Source organism: Ambystoma mexicanum, chromosome 10, assembly GCF_040938575.1.
Source record: "Ambystoma mexicanum isolate Mex_15411 chromosome 10, UKY_AmexF1_1, whole genome shotgun sequence".
Lineage (NCBI taxonomy): Eukaryota > Metazoa > Chordata > Amphibia > Caudata > Ambystomatidae > Ambystoma > Ambystoma mexicanum.
In genome coordinates, this window is record NC_090932.1 from 917,810,873 (window position 1) to 917,833,304 (window position 22,432).

Genomic DNA, 22,432 nt, shown 5'->3' on the forward strand with positions numbered 1-22,432 from the left:
CTTGATGTTTGTCAGAATGCAAACTGTTGGGGAATACAATGCCTATGATAAATAAACGAAGTGAAACATGCTCAGGAGAAGAACTAAATAAACCAGTGTTTCTACTTTTAGATAATTTGTATATGGGTGTGTCTTTTAAGATGGTGTTCTCCTACAGAGCAATCGATGGCTGTTGTGATCAAGAGGTTAGAAAGTTTATACAAATCAAACAAAACTATAATACCAATTTAAGATTACATTAATTTCAAGCTCGTCATAGTGCCATAAACAAATTACAGCTTTGTAACACCTTTTTCCAAATGTTTTAATACTTAGGCCACATATACAGCAGTTGGGTGAATAAAACATTTAACGTTTAGGTAAAGATTTATTCACTAAGGTTTTCGCCCACTGTGTCTCAGTGTTGCAAAAACCATTTGCAATGTGTTCAAAACTGAAAAAAGAACAAATAACATCAGAAAAGTTTGACAAATGTTCCTACTGAGGCAAAACGACCTTCCTTTAAAGTGCACATTTTGTTAATTAATGAATGGAATCAATGAGTGTGTGGAAGGTCAAGAGTAATACTAATACGAAGAATATCAATTACAATTTCAAAATAAAATTGTGTTGCAAAATACTTTCAATAAAGAATAAAATGGAAGTCAATCAATTTTTAGGCACAGTTTGACATTTCTCGATCCATCGCAAATGCAAAAAAAATCATTCCATGTGCAATCTTGCTTTCCTTTTAATGGGGAATCTAAAATATCTCTAAAATTACCCTGAGGAACTAAAAAACATACTTCAGTCCTCATGGCTGATGCTGCAAAGAATTCATAGAAAGAAATCGCAAATGCAAAAAAAATCATTCCATGTGCAATCTTGCTTTCCTTTTAATGGGGAATCTAAAATATCTTTAAAATTACCCTGAGGAACTAAAAAACATACTTCAGTCCTCATGGCTGATGCTGCAAAGAATTCATATGTGCCACATTCCTTGCTACATATGTTTCGCTATGATTTGGCAAATTACTAAGTGTGTACCCTCATGTCAATCCAATTAGGATCTTGCAGAAAGGCTTCAAGTGCCACATAGCAAGTAGGGATAGAAATACTGCAAGTCCCAGAACAGATAAAACAGAGTTCCAATCACAAGACAAAAGGGTGACAAATGCAGAAAGAACGTTTACCTGAACGGAGCACATCTTCATAACAATTATAAGAGAATATTGCCAAATTGCTAGTTTTTGTTGTTGAAGGCAAATAGATAGCACAATAAATTAACTTTAATTAATTGCATTTCATTTCCTTAAATCATCAGGCAGAGAGATTTAAAAATGTAATGCAGGAAACTGGCTTTGCCGGTGAGAGAAGATGGTGGTACTGGAATACAGAATATGCACCACTGCTCCCCAAAACAGACACACCGAGCAGTAGCATTAAGCCTTAGCTATTGAAAAAAGATATCTGACCAAAAGGAACAGACACGAAAATTGATTCCTTTGGCAACAATTGGGGCAAATCCTGGAAGACAATAAATCAGTGGTCTGGAACATTAGGCCCCTCTAAGCAATTGCTAGGATTTTAAATAACCATCGCAAATATGGAGTGTGAACATATAGCACCACAGAAATAAAATCATACAGGATATTTCAATAAAATGCCCTTTCCCCTTTCAATCTTTTTTCCAGTCCCATACAATATGTTCTACCTACAACCCCATTGTTTTACAGGTTCTGTGCCTGTTGACAGCATTTCATGATTATAACATACATCTGACTATAAGGCTCAGGTGTTGCATGGTCACCTAGAACCTTATATTGCCATGTGGCTAGTTACTATAACAAAGAAATTAGATTACCAAAACTAGTCATGACACCATTCGAGCATGGTAGAATTATCCTATCAAAGGCCAGGAAGTAAAAAAAACATTTGGTAACAATTTGCTATCTGTAATCTTGTCCTTACCAATTGCCACAGCAATGAATACACCGTTTTGACGGAATGTAATAGAACAGACTAAGAAACAGCAAATCAGAATACCAAGTTACATAACAGGCAGATCATAGTGCATCAAGGAGCAATAACTCAATATGTATTCTTGCAATTACAAAAAGTAAAGACCATGCCCTGAAACTGCTGGCAGTGATTCAACAATGAGTGTGCATGTGTGTACATATGACAGACATTACTTACCCAGTATATTATATATATGTCACACGCACGCACACACAAACTAGTTTCAAGCCTATGCCAATAAACAAATAGGTGCATGCTTCTCAAAAGAAATCAAGAAGCTAATCAACCGATTTCCCCATTTAGTTTTGTTGAGTTTTGCGCTGACAACTCTAGGTGTGTCCTACAAGATTAAGTAGCATTAGATTAACACCACAGTTGATAATTGTGCATATAACAGAGGTCCATTAAGGTAACAAAAATATTGAACTTTTCTTTTACATCTGTATCAAGTTAGTTTTTAGCTTTACATGTAGATTATTTATTTATCCCCTTTTCCTTTTGAAATTCAGCAATCTGACTAAATATATTGAGTAAATTTGGGGGCAACTTCTTTGTAGCAGATCCACTAGAAGTATCTTTGCTGCATGGTGTTTTTTCCTCTTTAACATCTCTAGATTTATTGCTTTCCATAAAACTTCCATGACTGTTTCGATTTTCTTTCTTTGTTTCATCGTCCCGATACAAACCATGCCTATCAGCTCTTCTGGAGTCAAATGATGAAGCATGCAGGTTATTTGTGTACTTTTCAGCACATTTGTATGTGTGGTTCATGTCCCCTGAGGTGGAACGAATCTCCTGCCGGCACTCTCGGCGCCGATCTTTCATTGTGTCCACCTCTTTATCAAGCTTTCCCGAATAGTGCGCTTTATTCCTGCCACCTGACCTGCTGTGAGATGAACCAGTGGAATCTCTTCTACTGGATAAAGTTCTGTCAGCTTTTACCTGGCTTTCAGCTTTGCTAGCATTCGTCTGAGGTTTCGAGCTGCAAAAGGAATCTCTTGACTCTTCAGACCTACCTCCAATGGTTTCCAAGATTTCAACAGAAGAAGAAGACAACGAACGGTACCTTCCTTTCTCATTTCTGTCTACTTTTTGGCAAACTGACCTATCCTGTTTTTCGAATATGTTTTCTATTTCTTGTTTTCCATCAAGAAATGATGCAGAGGTATTGGCAGGAGGAGGGTACCATTCATCGTCCTCATATTCTTTTCCATGTGAAGACACTTTAAAAGACTTTTTCTTTAAGTGACTTGAGGACTCTGATCGGTTTCTACTCCTTTGCTTCTTGTGTTTCCTATGACCAGAAGAGGCAGAGGAAGAGCGGGAGGAGTAGGATTCATTAGATGAAGTACCACTTGATGTAGAAGATGAGGAGGTGGACCTTTTCCGTTTTTTCTTCAACCTAAAATAACATTTACATGAGAAAAAAAAAGGAATTGGTAGTTAATAAAGATTTACAAATGCATACAATCTAGTTTCCATTATGGAGACACTGAAGTAAGTCTAATGATGTCCTATAAAAACACCAGTAGGATACTGAAAGCTTTAAGTAATGGGATGCATCAATATTTTCCACCCCATAAAATTACCTCTCGTATTAACAGCCTAGCATGAATAAATGCATTATAGTTCAGAGTGCTGCAAATGCAACATATGCGCAAGATGTGTAAGGGGGTTAGGTAAGATTTTCATTTATGCGATAAATCTTCCTCACCTGTGTCAACCCCAGAACCTTTTTGCTGGAATTTGTGATTATTTTTGTTTTGTTCCTTGGTGTTAGGGAGAATTTCCAGTTTCTGTGCTAATTCCCATTAACCTTAGAGACCCCCACAATCTGGAACTTTTTGATTTTTAACTTCCTGAGTAAGTGCTTTTTGCCACCACTCATGCCTTTTCCTCAAACTAAGATTTTGTGTCCCTTATGTTTTAATGGAGTCTGGTAAACTACATAGGCATCTGCTTTTTATATAGTGACACATAGCACCCTTGTGCAGGGCCAATGAGGAGTCCCTTGGACCTCTTTAAATGTTTAAATACATTTTCTTGTGTGAACTACAGTTCCCAAGAACAGTAGGACAACTTTTTTCTTACTTACATTTTTCCTTTGTGGGTCCAGCACCCACCACCTTATGTGGAGTGCTGGGGGGTTACATAGCAACTCTTAAAAAAAGAAATGTATTTTATTAACTTTTACAACATACAGACTGACATAAACCACATACCTCTGAGCATCCATTAAGTCTGCTCCAAACCCACCCCCCAACCACCACCCCACCTCAAGCCTATCACTCCCACGTGTGCCATCTTCGCTCTGAAACTTTGTTAGACAACACATAACAATTATGACACCTTATTTGCATCTGCTGCGGGTGTCCCCGTAAACACCCCTGTCAGGGGTTTTACATGCTTAGTCCCAAACAGCTCGTAAAGCATTGTTCCCCATGATTCTATGTCTGCATTTCCCTCTCCATGACCTGGGTGGGCTGTTTCTTGCCTCACTGAAGTCTCTGCTAGAGTCCATTTCTGTAGGTTCCGTCACCAATGCCGTGCATCCATGCCCCTCTGTGTTTTCCACCCCATTTCTATCCTATGTTTCGCTAGTACATACCCCAGGTCTTTCAGTTTGCAGAATTTTGCTTGTTTGGACCGCGGGAAGACACCCAACAGCCAAGCTGTGGGGGATTGTACGTTCAACATTATGTCCGCTTTAGCTATTAGTCGTGCAACCCCCCGACCCCCTAAACCTCTCCAATACTGTAATATTACTGGACAAGCCCAAAACATGTGTAACATATCAGCATTTTTGTGTTTACATTTCGGGCAACATTGTTCAATAGTTGTGTTGAATGCAACATTTTCCGGGGAGTTAAATATGCTCTGTGGGTCACATAATTGCGAATGCTGCAGTTTGGCATTCCTAGACACCTTTTTAATGGTACGAAATCACTAGCTCCCACACCCCTTCAGCAAATGGTTCCTGTAAATCCTTGTTAGGGAGAATTTTGATTTTACTGCTTAATTCCTCCCACCTTAGAGACCCCCAGCTCTTTTGCTGGACTTTAGGATTTTTTAATTTTAACACTGGAGTGAGTGAGCCCTTTTTCTCACACTCATGTGTTTTGACCTGATTTGGATTATGCGTGTCCTTTGTTTTTGGAGTCTGACAAACTCCATAGGCATCTACTTTTTGTATGGCGACACACAGTACCTTCAGTGCCACAGAGAAATCCTTTAGATTTCTCTTAAGGTTTAAAAACCTTTTCTTGTGTGAACTACTGTTCCCAAGAATAGTCTCTTTTTGGATCCAGCACACACCAACTTATGTGGAGTGCTGGGGGGTTACTTAGTAGCCCCTTTTCCTAACTATTCATGTAACATTTTTCATGTTACCCTTACTAGTTTAAATGGCTGGTGGCAGTGGCTTAATTTTCCTAACATTGTGCTTTTCTACCGCAGGCTGAATCCTCAGCTGCAGTATAGCACCCATGGGTGAACATTTTATCAAAACGGCCCAGTCTTATTTTTTTTGCATTTTATGTTTGTGAGATCTTTCTTGGATTTTACTCTGCGCACCAAACCATGTTTGAGCCATTTGTTCATTTTGCCTTTGGCAGACTTCAGTACTGAAACCCGCCTCTGGCTCCAGTGTGTCTGGAAGGGCAGGAAGTGAGTGAGGTTCCCGAAACGCCCCTGCCCTTTGTCTTTAGGAATGCCTGAATGCGCCCAGTCCTGATTGGCTGGCTGTCCTTTCAGGACAGCCACCCTGCTGTTTGAGTGACAGCTAGGCTGTGCATGAATGGGAGAAACCTGCTTAAAGGGCAAGGGTTTTGGGACTGAAGTCAGAGTCGACCACTGGAAGAACAACCCGACGAAGAAACCGTGAACAAAGCTTTCTGCATCTTCCTGGACCTTTCAATTGCCCAGTGAGTGCCGCTAATCCGAAAAGAGGCCGTAGCTGGGGACGACCTCCAAATTGCTGCCACAGGAGTCCTCCAGACGTCCTCCCCCTTGTCACCACGGATCTGCATCGCTGTAACAGGACAAGAACCCAGCTGTACCACTTGTTAGGCAAGATTGTGTGTAGTACCCTTTGGCAGGCTACATCAACCTTGACCTCCAGGCAATAGGAACTCAACCTTTGGTATAAGTCTGTGTTACACAGGTTGGTAGTGTGGCTGAGCAGCCAGGCTTATCTCAAGAGGGGTCAATGTGAGCAGACAGGGTTTTTACAGAGATTCACAGTGGCAAGTATTCAAATAAACTCAGTCAGTTCAATAAGCCTTCTTCAGAAGGGAGCAATATAAAAGCAACGTACAAATATACTTCAAAGTACACACTCTCAGTTTCTCTAAATCACAAGTACCCATTTGGGATGGCACACAGATGGTTCCTACACCCTGAGGTGACTTAAGTAACTAGGACGCTGTGAACATTAATATATCAGTTGTACATTTAGAGCAATACTGAGTTGGTGTCAAAGAAAAGGGTTTGGGAATTAAACGAAGGTTAAACAAATATTCTGAAGCAGGTAAGTACTTTTTAACCCTCCACTGCAAAATCAATGAACCCTTTCCTGCAGGAAACGTAAAACACAAAGTCAGATGTAAGAAAAGTCTTTCAAGGAGCCAGGCCAGCCAATGTCAATTGAGCAAAAGTCTAGGTGAACTGAAGCACCTCTTGCAGGTAAGTAAAAGTCTTGCACAAGGTCTTAGAATTCTATGTAGAAAATAGAATCATTGTAGTGCCACAAGCTGCAAGGCTTGCGAGGGGCAAAGCTGCAAGCAACTCTGCCAAAGCAACCAAGGCAGGTCTCAACTTAGAACAAGCAAGGCTACACAACAAGAGGTCCCCTTAGTTTTACAGTACCTTTGGTTAGAAGAAATGGTTCCAGTTGGCTTCTGTTCCTGTGTAGGTCTGCAGATCCTGTTGTTCCTGGGCCTCAGTCGTGGGGACAATAGGGAGGATGTGTGGGAACTCCCGCACCACAACTTGAAGGTCAGCGGCAGCAATGGGCAAACTTCAATTCAGCAGCACTTTGCTGTTTCAGCTCCTCACGTCTCTAGCAAATAGCAACACTGCGGTTCTCGAATACCACTTCAGACTTTCCTCGCATCTAGGGTTCAGCACTCTGTTGAGGTGGCTCAGGCTTGTTCAGTCCTGCTTCGGGTCCGACTTAAAGACACTCACTCGATTTTGGTGTTTCTCTCCCTGTCACTTCAGTTCCTGCAGCAGCAATGGAAGTACAGCCAGCTCCGAGAGGATTTCCAGATGAGCTCGTCTTGCGGTCAATTGGTCCCACAAACCCAAGGGGAAAAGTCGTCCTTTGCAGGTGTTCTCTAGCCGAGGCGAATTCGGAGCTTCAGCACTGCAGCAGGGCTTCAGCGGCTAAACCAAAGGTCCAGGAGCTGCAGGAGGCGTCTCTTCCAAGTTCTTCTTCGGATTCCTTAGTCCAGTGCTCGACTCCGCCTTCCAAGCAAAAAGCCTCACCTTTTATGCTGGTTTCTCCCATTCCGTTGCAGCCTAGCTGTCAATCACACAGCAGTGTGGCTGTCCTCCAAGGACAGCCTTCTAGCCAATCACCCTTGGGTGCATTCCTGTAACCAAGGAGACTAAGCACAGGGAGTTTGAGGCACCTCCCTCACTTCCTGCCCTTGCCAGACATGCTGGAGCCAGAGGCGGCTTCACTCGTGAATCCTGCAAAAGACAAAATAAAGAAAGGGACCAAACCTGGTTTGGCGCACAGAGTAAATCTCAAGAAGGACCTTTTTCCAACAACAAATTGCAAAAAAAGAAGACCGGGCCATTTTGACAAAATGGGCACCCATAGGTGTCTTACTGCAGCTGCAATTGCAGCCCGCAGAAAAAACATACAATGGTAGTAAAAAGTCAACCACTGCCACCAGCCATTAATTGTAGAAAGGACAACATAAAAATGTTATATGAGAAACTAGACAAAGGGGATACTAAGTAACCCCTCCAGCACCCTATTGTAAGATAGTGTGTGCTGGGTCTAGAAAGTTACAAAATGTAAGTAAAGTCAATTTCACTTCACTGCTCTTGGAAACAGTAGTTTTACCAAGAGAAGGTATTTAAACCCTTGGGAAATCTAATGGACTTCCGTGTGCCACTGCACTGAAGGTGCTGTATGTCAATGTAAAGATGATGCCTATGGAGTTGTCAGACTACAAAGTCAAAAGAAACAGTCTAAATCATAGAAAAACACACGAGAGAGTGGTCTCCAGGTTAGAAATTAAAAGTCCTGAAGTCCAGCAAAAAGAGCACAGGGTCTCTAAGGTAGAAGGGAATTATCACATTTCTGAGAATTCTCCCAAACGCCACTCTTCCTCAAACCAGAGGTACCGTTCATACTTGGGGTACTTTCCTCAGTGTCTTTAGCTTTGCTCTTCTCAGTTGAGACTTGCAGTGGCTAATTTTGTTAGAGTTGATTTCAACTCTGCTTTCCACAGGTGTAACAGCTTGTGACCCTACAAGTGATTCCTACAAAAAACTAACTTTGAGCAAGACTTATTAACTACAAAGTGCCTCAGCTCCATAGACTGTGCTCCAATTGACTGACTGTCCCGGCTCCCTGCAGATTCTTCTAGTCCATTGACTGATATTTTCTGTCCCTCAGAGCTGTTAACTTGTTTGTAGACTGTTATTCCTGGGAAAGGTTTTGTCTAGACTTCATTGGAAGATTTAAAGTACACTCACATGCCATGAGGACCTGTTTAACCTTTTTTCCTTCCTTTAACTTTTCCTTTCTGCAACCTCAGAATCTGAAAAGTGTAATAGTGATATATAAATGTCATTACTGTCCTTGTGAATGAAGTCACCCCTGGGTGTAGGAAGTGTGTAAAAACATCTCTAAAGAGTATCCATTAAACTTGTGATGATTCTAGAAAAGTATTTTAAAGTATATTTCACCGTTACATATATTGCCCTTTTTAAAGAACGCTTATTTAAAAATTGATGTTAAATAAATAACTATTTATAACTGAAACCTCGAGTATACGTATTACTTGGCTACCTGTATTTGCGAATGTCATTGCTACAGCTCTACAGCTCAAATGTATCCCTCATGGCTGCTCATTCACACTATCAACTTGTTTAGTACAGCCCTATACCAAAAGGTGGGTTACCTAATAAAAAGTAGACAAGTGCTGTGTAGTCTCACGCTGTGTTAGCACATCAATTCTTGCCTAACACCCTTTGGCTTTGGCTGTCCTGGCTCCCTAAAGGCCTCCTTCTGAATATATTGGCTTTGGCAGTGCTTGTTCCTTTACAGGTTTTAAATGTTGAACACATTCATGCTGGTATAATAGACAGCCTACATCCCTTTGGGAGAATCTAACTGTTCTTATAACCCATCAGTCTGTTCTGATATAACCCTAACCTTTTCTTCCTTGAAAACTCAATATTGCAAAGGTGATACTATATACATGCTATACTGACTTCAAATGACGTCACTTCCGAGTGCTGGACCATGTGTAACATATGACTGAATTACACACCTGCTTTATTGTTCACTTTTTTAATTGAATCCTAACTTGGAATTAATGTACTGCTTTTTGAAGAATGTTTTACATATATTTGTGTATAAATAATGTATTATACAACTTTTATTTATAGAGCACACCTAACCCTTAGGTATCTGGGCGCATTATATTAAGTTACACATTGATTTACATTACAGACAGGTAAACGACAGTGCATAACATTTGTTACAAATGCATCATAGACAAATTGTTATATACAAGTTAACATGCAGAGCAGGAGCTTATGGTGCCTCCTGACTGAGGAGCCAATATTTTGCATTTTTTCTGAAGCAGAAGAATGATGGTTCAGCTCTGAGGGCTACCGGCAGAGAGTTCCAGAGTTTGGCCGCTAGAACAGGGAAGCTGCTGCCGCCGCCTGCATTTTGCAGCTTAAGAGGGGTAATGTGTAAGTGTTTAATTGGATACTTGTGTCTACTGATTTCATTCTACAGCTCCCATTACCCCTCTTAAGATATGCCTGCCTGCTCAGTCACACTAGCAACGTGTATAGTACAGGCCTATATTAAAAGGTGAGTTACCCAATACCAAGAGATAGGTCTTGTGTAGTCCCACACCAATTCTTACCCAACACCAGGAGACCTCGAGCCAGTGTGCGGTGCATGGTCTTCTGAAGTCCGATTCTCCTGAAACTTTGCTCGACTCCCGATGGACCTCCAGGAGAGAAAATGTGAATACTTGAGTCCCTTCATCAGAGTACAGAACTAGATAAGCAAAGAGAATCCGACTGGCGTTGAATGTTCATCAGGTACCTGTAAAGGGGTGCCAAATACAGTCTTGCAAAAAGCCTTGAAGAATCCTTTCTCGGGAGCCATTCCTGTTGACTGCTGCTGCAATTTCCCTTCCAGTGTTTGCTCTTTCGTCACCACGACCAAGAATCCAGGTACCGGGTCCTGTGCAGCTGCATCGTTAAGACATCCATCCCAAAGCTCCTCTTCTCTGCTGAGGTACTGTGTTGGCTTGGGAAATACTTACCTCGAGGCTTGTGTTGATCCTGTGTGGCCGAGTAGGTGATTGGTGTGTTTGGGAGTTTGTCCATACCTTCCCCCCAGGCTGAACGCTGGAACAAATCCAGGGAGCCTTCTGTGAAGTCCATGAATACTTTACACTCACTCTGAAGTCTTTACTTACTTGCTGAAGGAGATATCCTCTTTAACTCAGACTTTACTGCATCTGAGCCTCACCCTGACCTGCCTACTACTTGCTCCTAGACCACTAGGGTCCCTATTCTGCCTCAGAGAACTCATGCCCTAGAATAGGGAAGGACTTTAAAAGTATAAACCTCCGTATTGAAAAGATCACAAGTACTTACTTGTAAATGTGTTAGTGGGTAACTTTGATTCCTGAACAGAATAAGTTACGAAGTGCCCTGCAGTTACTTAACTTTGAGTTGCTTGTTGCCCCTCCAAATAGAAGTTATTTTATTTACTTTGAACTCTTTTTCACTCTGCTAGAAATTGAGTTGGTACTGATTTATTATTGAAACTGAATGAGTGTAAACCCTTACCAATAGGGTTTACTCACCTTGAATAGCTGCAGCTCTTCTAAAAGTGTAGCGTTGGGGTTTGCTTAGCCTGATCTGCTTAGTGCATATCTAAAATAGTCTTAGAGTTCTTATTTATCCTAGAGTTGCATTCTACCTTTTTTTTTAAAAATGTTGTTTATTAGGATTTTCAGCATATTACAGCCAATCAACTTCTCCATCCGTCCACCCCAGCCCTCCCCACCGTTCCCCTTCCCCCACCCCTCCTTCCAAATCCGGAGTGCATACATAAAACATCAAGTATAAATACCAGACTGCCAAACAATTTTTCAAAAATCCACATTTTTCATGCGATACCTAAAATGTGTCATTTTTTTAGGACAATATCCAACATCGTAGTCATTTTATAAAAAGATCAGGATCATGTTTCAGTCTTTGGTGAATTTAGCGCAAGCTCCCTGTATAGAGTAAGTTAACCATACCAGTGCCAAGAAGTTCCAACCTTTGGACAGGCAGTCGGTGATTTGAGGTGGTTCTTTAGATTTTCATCTTTGGGCTATCCCCAGCAGAGCAGATCATTGTAATATGACAAAAGCTTTCAGTACAGCTCTTAAAGGAGAGTTCCGGGACTTTTTTTTTATTGTCCCTACGGTTCGGCCATGTGTTTTTAAGCATTACTCGGTAGATCGTAGAAAACTTTCCTATGGACCTTACCCGACTTTTCGTCCATTAACGCACTCGAAATCAGCCGCCATTTTCTGATAATCCTATCATTTCCCCCCATCGCCCTGGCTCACCTGCTTTTGCGGCACTAAATCAAATCCCCCGCCCCTGAGCCTGACATCAGCAGACGCGTACCGCCCATTTCCCAACGCCAAAGCACGTTTCGTGTCAACAATCGCTGCGCCTCAGCTAATGAAGTGTCGCCATGGAAATGGCAGGACGCCTCTTTCCTCTATAAGTATAAACACACCGTTTCACAACACACAGCAGCAGATTTTCGATTCCATTACTCTCTGTGTGTTACTTTGAGTATTCTGTGACTCGTTTCTGTGCTCTGGTCAGCTACCTTCGTTGATTGTAGCCCGTGTGAACAGATACCAGTACCACCGCTATAAATTATTTTACTTTCTTTACCACACAATGGCTACAATAATGCCGTATATGTACGAGCCCGAGTACACCGAGGAAGAACTACTGGAAAGGCAAGCACGCGAAAACGATGGGGATTCGGACGGCAGTTGGGAGGACCAGTCAACGGATGAAGAGCCTGGACCATGTCGCATGGACGGCGTCTCCACCTGGTGCACGTGCAATCGGTGCGAGCTAATGCCAACTGAGGAGGAGAACTGCTGCTGCCGTGAAAATTCCGGGTGCTTGGCCTACATTTCGGAAGGCGAGCCAAGTCCGCAATGCATCACCGAGCTGCCAGAGTTCAGGGAAGCCTGCCTCTCACGGACAGTGTTGAGGATGATGATGGTGCTTATGCACGAACTTTGCGGCACTGTTCGTCCGCGTAATCCGAGTAACGAGTAAGTATACTCTGGTTGTGATGTCAGTGATGCCACTACTATTTCATGGTCGTCTCATCATTCGAATGCATGTAAATTGGTTCCATGTTGTGCATTTTCTAGATAGAATTTTATTCAAAGCAGAATGACATTTTTTACCTGAATCGACAGTGATAAGAAAGTTTTGTCATTTTAATACAGTTTGCATCTTTCATTTTTACAGGTGGTACAGGCTGGTGGCCTATCGTTGCTTCACTTGGTGGCTTCACGGGAGGCTCGGACACCGCGTTCGGAGAGTAATACCTGCCTGTGCGGTACTTGCCATTAGACAACATTTCCCCAGCGACAGTGGACAATACCGCGGATTTTCCATGGATGTGCTGCAACCGCAACTTTACAATGTGTAATGTTTATTATTTATGTTCAATTGAAATTAAGATCTAAAATAAAACCCAACATATATTTTAACAATGGTTGTTTTGATTTTTTAAATGAATCTAGTGTGTCTCCATTGAATAGTCTTCCTGTGCCTTGTCTTGTCACACCACATGTCTCCGGCCAGCATCCTCCCTCACGCTGGCCGCCCACCTTCAATCCACATAACCGTTGAACCCATATGCAGCACACATACATATGTTATTTTGCGGGTTGGCATCAAGCCTCCCGGCCTTGCCTCCTCCCCCAAAAATACTTACCACACCACTTTGTTCAAGCGTTGGCAATAAAAGGAAGGCCGTTGGATTTTATTGACACAAAACATGGTTATAGGTAAATAATCAATATGGTTGATCATAATAAATCATCCTTTTGGGCACCGGGTACAGAGATGACCCCCTCTGGCCCGTGCCGCCTTGCCACCACAGGCCAGCCTGCTGCTGACTAACTGCCTAGGCATCCAGGGTCTCCAAAGTGAACTGCACCCATATATTCTCCTGGGAGGCTGAGGTATTTATAAACTCACCCCCCTGCCTTCCATGTACTAGATCCTTCAGCCTGCCTCTTACATGCAGTTAGATGGCCTCTCCTTGGTGAGGCCCTGCGGCAAACGAGTCTTGTCTGCACGACCACCGCCCCAATCCACCCCCCGCCCTATCAAAGGCAGTTCGCACCGGGGTACTTGCGCTGGCAAGTGGAGCTGTCAGGGAGCGATAAAGGCCAAGAGGTGCCAAAGACCATGTACACTTCAAAGTGGTCTATAGAGCATGGGTTGTTGTTCCCATGTCTACCTCCAGACCCCGTGTCTCCTGCCAAGCATCCCCCCTCACGCTGGACGGCCCCCTGCAATCCACATAAGTGTGTCTCCATTCACGAGTCTTCCTGTGTCTTGTCTGCACGACCACCGCCCCAATCCACCCCCCCCGCCCTATCAAAGGCAGTTCGCACCGGGGTACTTGCGCTGGCAAGTGGAGCTGTCAGGGAGCGATAAAGGCCAAGAGGTGCCAAAGACCATGTACACTTCAAAGTGGTCTATAGAGCATGGGTTGTTGTTCCCATGTCTACCTCCAGACCCCGTGTCTCCTGCCAAGCATCCCCCCTCACGCTGGACGGCCCCCTGCAAACCGCATAATGCCACGACATATACACGTCATTCATTCACAAACACACCCCTGTTTCGAATTCTTTATAACCCACTTCATATTTCGAATGAGAACTTCTTTGCGCTTTGCTAGTCAACCCGTGAAGGTGCTGGTTATCTGCTCTTCGTCTCTGTGAACTTCCGTGACCACTTCGAGCAAACTCGTCAGTTTGCAACCTGTGAACTGCTCCCTATTCTACGACAAGAAACTACTCTGATCCCTGCATCTAACTGTTTGTTCGTCAAGGTAAGGCCATGTACCCTAATCATTTTGCGTCCAATTTTTTAATTTATATCGATTTGCTAGTAGTCATCAAATTGCATCCATGTTTTCTTTTCGTTCAAGACAGTACATGCAAGGAACTAGTCACATGTTCTGAGTTTAGTCAAATTATTTTTCTATTTTTTTAAAGTTATTCAAATACTTATCTGCATGTGAATAACGTGTATAGTTACAAGAACCAAAACGAACCTTGCATTGGACCTTTTATGTGTCATTTAATTTTTTAACATGATCTTTACTTTTCAGAACTTTCCACAATGCCTGCCTGTTCCATTGGCGGTTGCCCTTCGAAGACCCATAATAAATCTGAAGGTACTATAATGCATGTTTTCCCTAAGACAATAGATCAGATAAGAGAATGGGTCCGATATTGCGGATATCCACCGTCTGAGCTTGAAAGTAGAGTCCTAGAAGTCTTTGCGGACAAGAGGGGTGATCGATACCGCATCTGCAGCAGGCACTTTACCTCTGACATGTACTCCACATCATTGCTAATAAAGAAGAACACACCGCGAGCGAGGCGAAAATTGCTCTCAACCGCTATTCCCACTCTATTCGTCCACATCCCTCCACTGGTGAGTCAAGTTTACGTATTTATCTCTCGGCCTTGCGGTAGTGTGTAGCATTAGCTAACAATAATTTCCCCATTTATGTATCCACTCAATATGAAGGCGGAAGATTCTCCATCCGTGTCGTTATTGCAGTCATCAGCCACTTCAAGCGCCTATCGGGTAATCTTACTTGGCTATTCTGCCACTGACTTGTTTTAGGCATGTAAATCAATAGTTTTAATTTATCGTGTAATTATTTTACCTAATGGTACACCCTTGTACTCGTCCTCTAGTCTTTGTTTTCAGTTATAATTATTGTTATCCAAAATAATGCAAGTACTGTCTTTCAGGGAGATGCTGAGGAGTCCAACGTATTGACGACTACCGTTGATGTCACTCAGATGCTCGAGGTACGTTTCAGGACAGTTCCATCGATGGAGATCATCAGATCTTGCATTCTTGTAGCGTGATTGTTACACACAATGTTTCTTTCGTTTTTAGCCATTGATATGTCCTTCTGTCGTCGCCCTCCTATGTGTCTTCTTTTTTCAATGTTGTGTTCATTACTAATGAAAGTCCTATGTTTCAGGGAGTCGATGGAGCATTAGTCCAAGAAGAAGGGGGAGCGTGCAGTTACGGGTCGGCGCAACAGCTTGCAGAAGTGTGCACCGCAGTTACATCGTCCCTTGATGTTCTTATGCATTTCGAGGTATGGATACTGACAGTTCGATGAAGCGAAATCATATGACGTGATTACATCCGCTATACTTCCTTCTTTATTAACGCAAGTACTATGTTTCAGGGAGATGACGGAGCTTCTTCTACAAGAACATCACCCCTAGTAGTTGATGCAGATTTCTGGGTGGTGACACTTCCAACGATCGAGCAAATCGAATCATATTTAGATATCCATTATTTATTTTAGACAACTGATCATTTGTGCAGGTCTATTTAGATGAGCCGTTCACGCCTGCACAAACTTTCTGTTCTTTTTATCAAAATAGAAAACCATACTAATGCAATTACTGTGTTTCAGGGAGTCACTGAAGCATCATCTTCAATAATATCATCAATGGAAGTCTATGAGGAGCCCGAGGTATGGATCTTGACAGTTCCATCTAACTAGATCAACAATGCGTGAATAATTGTCGTTTGAATGTTCTACACAAAGCGCTCATTCGTGTTTTGCTATTGAGATGTACGTGGGTATTGGTCCCCAAGTACATTTTGTGTTTTCGATATTATTATACATACTAATGAAAGTTCTATGTTTCAGGGAGTCCATGGAGCGTCAGTGCGTGATGGATGTGCTTATCAGGAAAACATAGTCGTTGCAGCGCAAGAGGAAGTGGAGACATGCACACACGAGTCGGAGCAACAGCGTCCTGATGTTGAAGTTCGAGGCAAGAAAGTTTCAAAGAAAAGAAAGCAAAAGAAGGTTAGTGTCCTGGTCACTATATTATGTTGTTTTTCACTGTTAATAGTTCAATACTGTAACGTGTGTTTAAACTGAACATCCCTTTTCCAATCTGTCCTCTAGTTGCGAGTGGGTGTACGAACTAGATCTACACAGACAGTGAAGCGAACGAGAGATGTTGCTTGTCAAACCTTTTGGCAGGGACTTGAGACTGGAGATGCATCGTGCCAATGGGAAGAATATGAAGTGATTGACAACGGAGCTATACCACCACCAGCCATTGATAGTGAATGTCCTCCTGGTAGTTCGGATGCAGTCGGAGATCAATTCACAGAATCCACACCCGCAAAAACTAAGACCGCGAGAAAGTTGAAGAAATTGTTTTATTCACCCATCGCCGGAGAAGGAACAGATGTTGCAATGGAAGAGAATGAAGTGGACGACAATGAAACACCATCAATATCACTGAACATAGCGGAAGACGATATCAGAGATTCTACCTTTCATGTGAGTGACATGTCCTCAACGTTACAGGCCGAACCAGCTGGGATGCAGAGTGACAGTATAAGGAAAGAGGCCAAATTCATTGTATTCGATAGTTGTTTGATTGATCTTATTATTCGGATGAAATGTGGGCATTCGGTTGGTGGGGAAGTATGTGGGGAGCCATTGATTAATGTGACTCGTGCAATTCGAGGCACTAACCTTAAAATACATGCCACCTGTACAAAATATCATCCTTTCACATGGTCTGCACAACCTATGCTGGGACAACTGCCAGCAGGCAATCTACTTTGTGCAGCGGCTACACTTTTTAGTGGTTCAAGTTTTAAAAAATTAGAGTCTTTCTTTCAGTTTGTGGGAATCCATTTCATTGCGAAAACTCAGTTCTACAAATACCAAACCGATTATCTATTTCCAGCCATTAGCGAAGCTTGGAGAATGGAAAAAATGTCTATTGATAGTACATTCGCGGGCAAACGGTTCAGGCTAGCCGGTGATGGACAGTGCGACAGCCCAGGATTTTCAGCCAAGTACTGCACCTACCACTTTCAGGACATGGAAAGTAAGAAAATTGTGAGTTCGGTGGTCGTGCAGGTGTCACAAAGTACATCCTCAGTGGCCATGGAGAAAGTTGGCTTTGTAGCATCATTGCAAGAACTACAATCGCGGGGAATGGTGATCGACCTGATAGCCACGGACAGACACGTTTCAATTGCCAAGACAATGAGAGAACAGTACAAAAATATAAATCACCAATTTGACGTTTGGCATCTTGCAAAATCAATCAATAAAAAATTGTCGGCTGCAGGTAAAAAAAAAGAATTGCAAGGTATTTCACAGTGGTCCAAGTCAATCAGCAACCATCTTTGGTGGAGCTCAAAAACATGTGGAGGGTCGTTGGAAATTCTACTGGAAAAATGGCGGTCAGTAATGCCACACTGTACGAACGTTCACCGATGGAACACGAACCAACATTTTCACAATTGTGAACATGGCCATTTGTCCACAGAGGAGGCACGGAAGAAGAAGTGGTTGATTCCTTCATCACCCACTCACAAAGCCATTGAAAAGATTGTATTTGATAAAACTATAACAAAAGCTTTGAGGGGACTCACGGAATTCTGCCACACAGGAGATTTGGAGGTGTTCCACAATATGTGCCTCAAGTACAGGCCAAAACGATTGCATTTTGGCATGGAGGGCATGATAAATCGGACTCTTTTAGCGGTCTTGGCACATAACCATAATGTTGGCCGTCAACAAAGTAGGACGACCGGAACTTTAGGGACGCTTCGCTACAATAAGGCCTTCACTAAAAGAAGTAAACAATGGGTGATCAAACCAGTGTTTGAGGATATGCAATATGAGTTTATTGAGAAACTTATTGTTGACGTCCTAGATAGGCACATAAATGGAGTTGTGAACGAACCTGTGCAGGGGACAACTGCATTGCCACCCAACATTGCCTCTGTTCCATGTCCACCTAAAGAAGAACTCATTGAGAAATACACATCACGGTTTAAATGATTGTAATTTGATTGTCTGTTCTCTCGAGTCTCCTCATGTCGCAGGCCCATTGAATATGTGTATCTATCCAACCTTGTTCATTTGCGCATTAAATTAAACCAAACAGTAATATAAATCATTTTTCAAAAAATATAGAATGTCTCCGTATTTATGGTTCTGTGGGGCTGCAAAGCACGCAGACAAAATGCAAAGATGGAGTGTAAATTTCAAGTCCTGTGAGAATGCCTTACACTGAATGTATCTAACTAGGAATGTGTGCTCGTTCAAAGTGAAGGTCAGCTGCTTTGATTTTTTCTCGGGTGCCAGAATGGCCCACGACTCAGTATAAGGTTCTATTGTATTTTGACCTTGACAGGCCGGGACCACGTAAGAAACGATAATGAATAGAATTTCAGAAACGAAAGCCATTTAATGTTCGTTCATTAGAAGAAATAACGTCGGCATAGAAGGAGTGGTATTTCGGGGCTGCCCTACGCACAGACACAATGGAAAATGCAAATATAATGTAAGTAACTCTTTAGATGAGTTTATACCGCAATTTAATTACTATACAGTAGCTTTAAAGACGGGTTAAGTTGTACTTGTTCGTTCTATGTGGCATATTGTTTTGTACCGCGCACTATCTTGGGGAGAACCGTCTACTTTTACGGAAGCACCTCAAAACCTTTGCTTCTGCTTTCTCTCTCCCTCTCCCCTGCTACAACTGGTCCACTGTCTGCGATCTCGGTCCTGGGCCCTTCCACTCTCCACCTGCACTCCCTGTCAACCCCTGCACTGAGGGACTGTCTCAGTATCCTACAGCCCCCCCTTGACGTTTAAAACCCAGTTGCACTGTCCTAGTTATGAAATAATTTCCCGACCGAATATATAAAATGAATAATTTTAATAAAGATCTGATGGTGAGACTAATTTCATTTTTTATGTTTTTAGGTACATCATTCACTACCGTCTGTGTCACGAGTACCAGACACCGGCGGACGGCTTCTACAGCCGCCAGTTGCTTCTCCGCGTGAACAACGTTACCACCCGGACCATTTTATGGGACGATCGCCAAGTACAAGTATGCCCTTACGCGGTACTAACGGCTAGATGCAACATACAGACCGTTGTGGTGGCCTAGTGCCTCGTTGTTGGAACAGCCATGCGATTATCAGTGCGACCGAAGAGCTTATTTTATCGTAAACCAACACCCTGTTTACTGCACACGAACATCGCTTGCCTCAAGACGAACTATTTTGGATCGAGAGCAAATAAAAATGAAAATCGCAGAATATTCTCTAAACATTTGATGTCAAATAAATGTACTTTACCAAATGTATAATCTTGCCGTTTGATTTAAAAGTACAGTTTCATATTGCGAATTGTGGCACGCTGTGTTGTGTGAGCTGATCTGTGTTGATTTCCGGGTTCTGTGTGGAGTCGCGTAGAAGACGCCTGGGCGCGTTTGCCTACGCAGCACAGTCACGTCACGGATAGAGGCGGGGAATATGAATGTTTTGATAAAGTCTGTTTCAGGGGCGGGGGATTTGATTTAGTGCCGCAAAAGCAGGTGAGCCAGGGCGATGCGGCAAGTGATAGGATTATCAGAAAATGGCGGCTGATTTCGAGTGCGTTAATGGACGAAAAGTCGGGTAAGGTCCATAGGAAAGTTTTCTACGATCTACCGAGTTATGCTTAAAAACACATGGCCGAACCGTAGGGACAATAAAAAAAAAGTCCCGGAACTCTCCTTTAAGCTCTGTTGAAGGCTCTCATCAATGACCACCAAAAGATATGATCTCAGGTGTTCGCAGAGAAAACATTTTGACCATATTTTTGTTAACCTCATTCCAATACTGCTGCAAACCTGGATGTCGTCACCATACATGTGTTCCCAATCCCCCACCATTCCGAATTCCTTCAACATTTATCAGAAAGGAACAAGTTACTTACCTGTAACTGTTCTCCAGCATGGGTCTGGCATGGATTCACATGCTCATGAATATTACCAGTCAGGCTGGGAATGCTCGGTAAAGAAAAAATCAGTATCAGTTTCGTTGCTGATCTGTCCTCCTAAGTAGTAACCAATCACTGATCTCTGGGTCATACTGCCCCCAGCCATTGACTGCCCTATCCCTAAGCACCGCTCCTGGCAGCCATCCTCAGATTTGGTAGCACGTAAAGTGGCAGTATGAGCAAGTGAAGAACCGCAGAGGGGTAGGAGGGAGGGTTTGCATGTGAATCCATGCCAGACCCAGGCTGGAGAACAACAGTTACAGCTAAGTAACTTGTACTTTCTCCAGCATGGGGTCTGGCATGGATTCACATGCTCATGAATATAATACATAGCAGTATACACATGCACAACCACGGGAGGTGGAAAGGCTCAACATTAAGCATTACATAAACTCAACATTAAGCAACTCTTACCCCCTCACCAGGCCCACCTTCAAGCGAACAGGTTGCGCAGGACTGCTTGGCCGACTCTGGAATCCTCCCTGGAATGCCAGTCGAAGCAGTAGAATTTCGTGAAGGTGTGCGTCGACCTCCACGTAGCAGCCCTGCAGATGTCCAGCAGGGGCACACCAGACAAGAACGCCGTAGTAGCAGCGATCGCTCTGGTCGAATGGGCCCTCGGATGGCCGGGCAACGGTCGATTCGCCAGCCGATGACAGTGCATGATGCAGCCGGAGAGCCATCTGGAAATGGAAGCCTTCGAGAGGGCCTTCCCTGGATTCACAGGTCCAAAGTTCACAAAAAGCTGTGATGTCATCTGAAAACTCTTTGTGCGGTCCACGTAGAACTTCAGCGATCTAGCTACATCCAGCGAGTGCAAAGTCCTCTCGGCCGGCGACAAAGGCGACGGGAAGAAAACTGGCAACACCAAGGGCTTGTTGAGGTGGAAGTCCGACGGCATGTTGGGCATGAAGTAGGGGTGCGTCCTCAACACCACCCTCGTCAATTATGGAGGCTTGCAGGGCCTGGATCTCTCCCACTCGTCGTGCGGAGGTGATGGCCACAGGGAACGCTGTTTTCCACAACAGAAATTTCAACGGTGCCGAATGTAGAGGCTCGAATGGCGGCCCCATGAGCCTGGTCAGCACCACGTTGAGCTCCCACGCCGGGGCCGGAGCCTTCACCGGCGGGAACGATCGGAACAGTCCCTTCATAAATTCCTTCACCAGGCGATGAGACCACAGGGATGTCCGACCCGTAGTTCTGGTGTAACGGGAAATCGCTGCAAGATGGATCTTGATGGAAGCGTGAGCTAGCCCCGCCTTGGCCAGCGACAGCAGGTACGGCAGCACTTGAGGGCCGTAATTCGCAGAGGGTTAATCTTCTGTGCACGGCACCAGACAGAGAACCTCTTCCACTTGTGTCCGTAGCACTTTAGAGTTGAGGACGGACTGGCCTTTGCAAGCACCTCCTTGCAATCTGCCGGGATATCGTACCCTCCAAACTCTAGTGCCGCAGGAGCCAGGCCTGTAAATTCAGCAACTCTGGGTTGTGGTGGAGGATGGCACCTCCTTCTCTGGAGAGAAGATCTGCGTCTGTCGGCATCTTGACCGGCAGGGAGGGTGGGGGGGGGGGGCGGAACGCTGACAAGTCCAGAAGGTCCGGGAACCAGATCTGTCTCAGCCACGCCGGTGCGACGAGGATCATCCTGCACCGGGACCTCTCGAGTTGGTTGACGAGTCGGAGCAGCAACGGCAACGGAGGGAACGCATACAGGAACAGGCCGTCCCATGGGAACGAGAAAGCATCACCCATGCGCCTCGGCTGGGGAAACCTGCTGGCGAACCTCTGGCACTGGAGTTCGTCGCTGTCGCAAACCGGTTCATCTGGGGTTTGCTCCATCGTTGGAACAGTTGATCCACTTGATCCTGACGCAACTCCCACTCGTGGCACGAGCACAGCTCCCTGCTGAGTGAGTCGGCGATGACGTTCTTTATTCCTGCTAGATGGAAGGGCACCAGAAACATCCCTTGGGCGACGGCCCAGTGCCACAGATCCTGGGCCTCCTTGGGCAGGGCAGGGGATCTG

General features: G+C 43.8%; 1 protein-coding gene across 4 annotated transcripts in view; it reads right to left on the bottom strand.

The window, feature by feature from the left end:
- Positions 1–279: 279 nt before the first annotated feature.
- TTC14 (tetratricopeptide repeat domain 14) overlaps positions 280–22,432 on the bottom strand; it is a 252,101-nt gene continuing 229,948 nt past the window's right edge. For 2 of the 4 annotated variants that reach the window (XM_069618672.1, XM_069618670.1), the window contains one exon: positions 280–3,403. In XM_069618672.1, the coding sequence (XP_069474773.1) occupies positions 2,476–3,403 (928 nt within the window). In that variant the 3' untranslated portion in view covers positions 280–2,475. The remainder of the gene's footprint in view (positions 3,404–22,432) is intronic. The other 2 variants (XM_069618671.1, XM_069618673.1) reach the window with 2 other exon arrangements.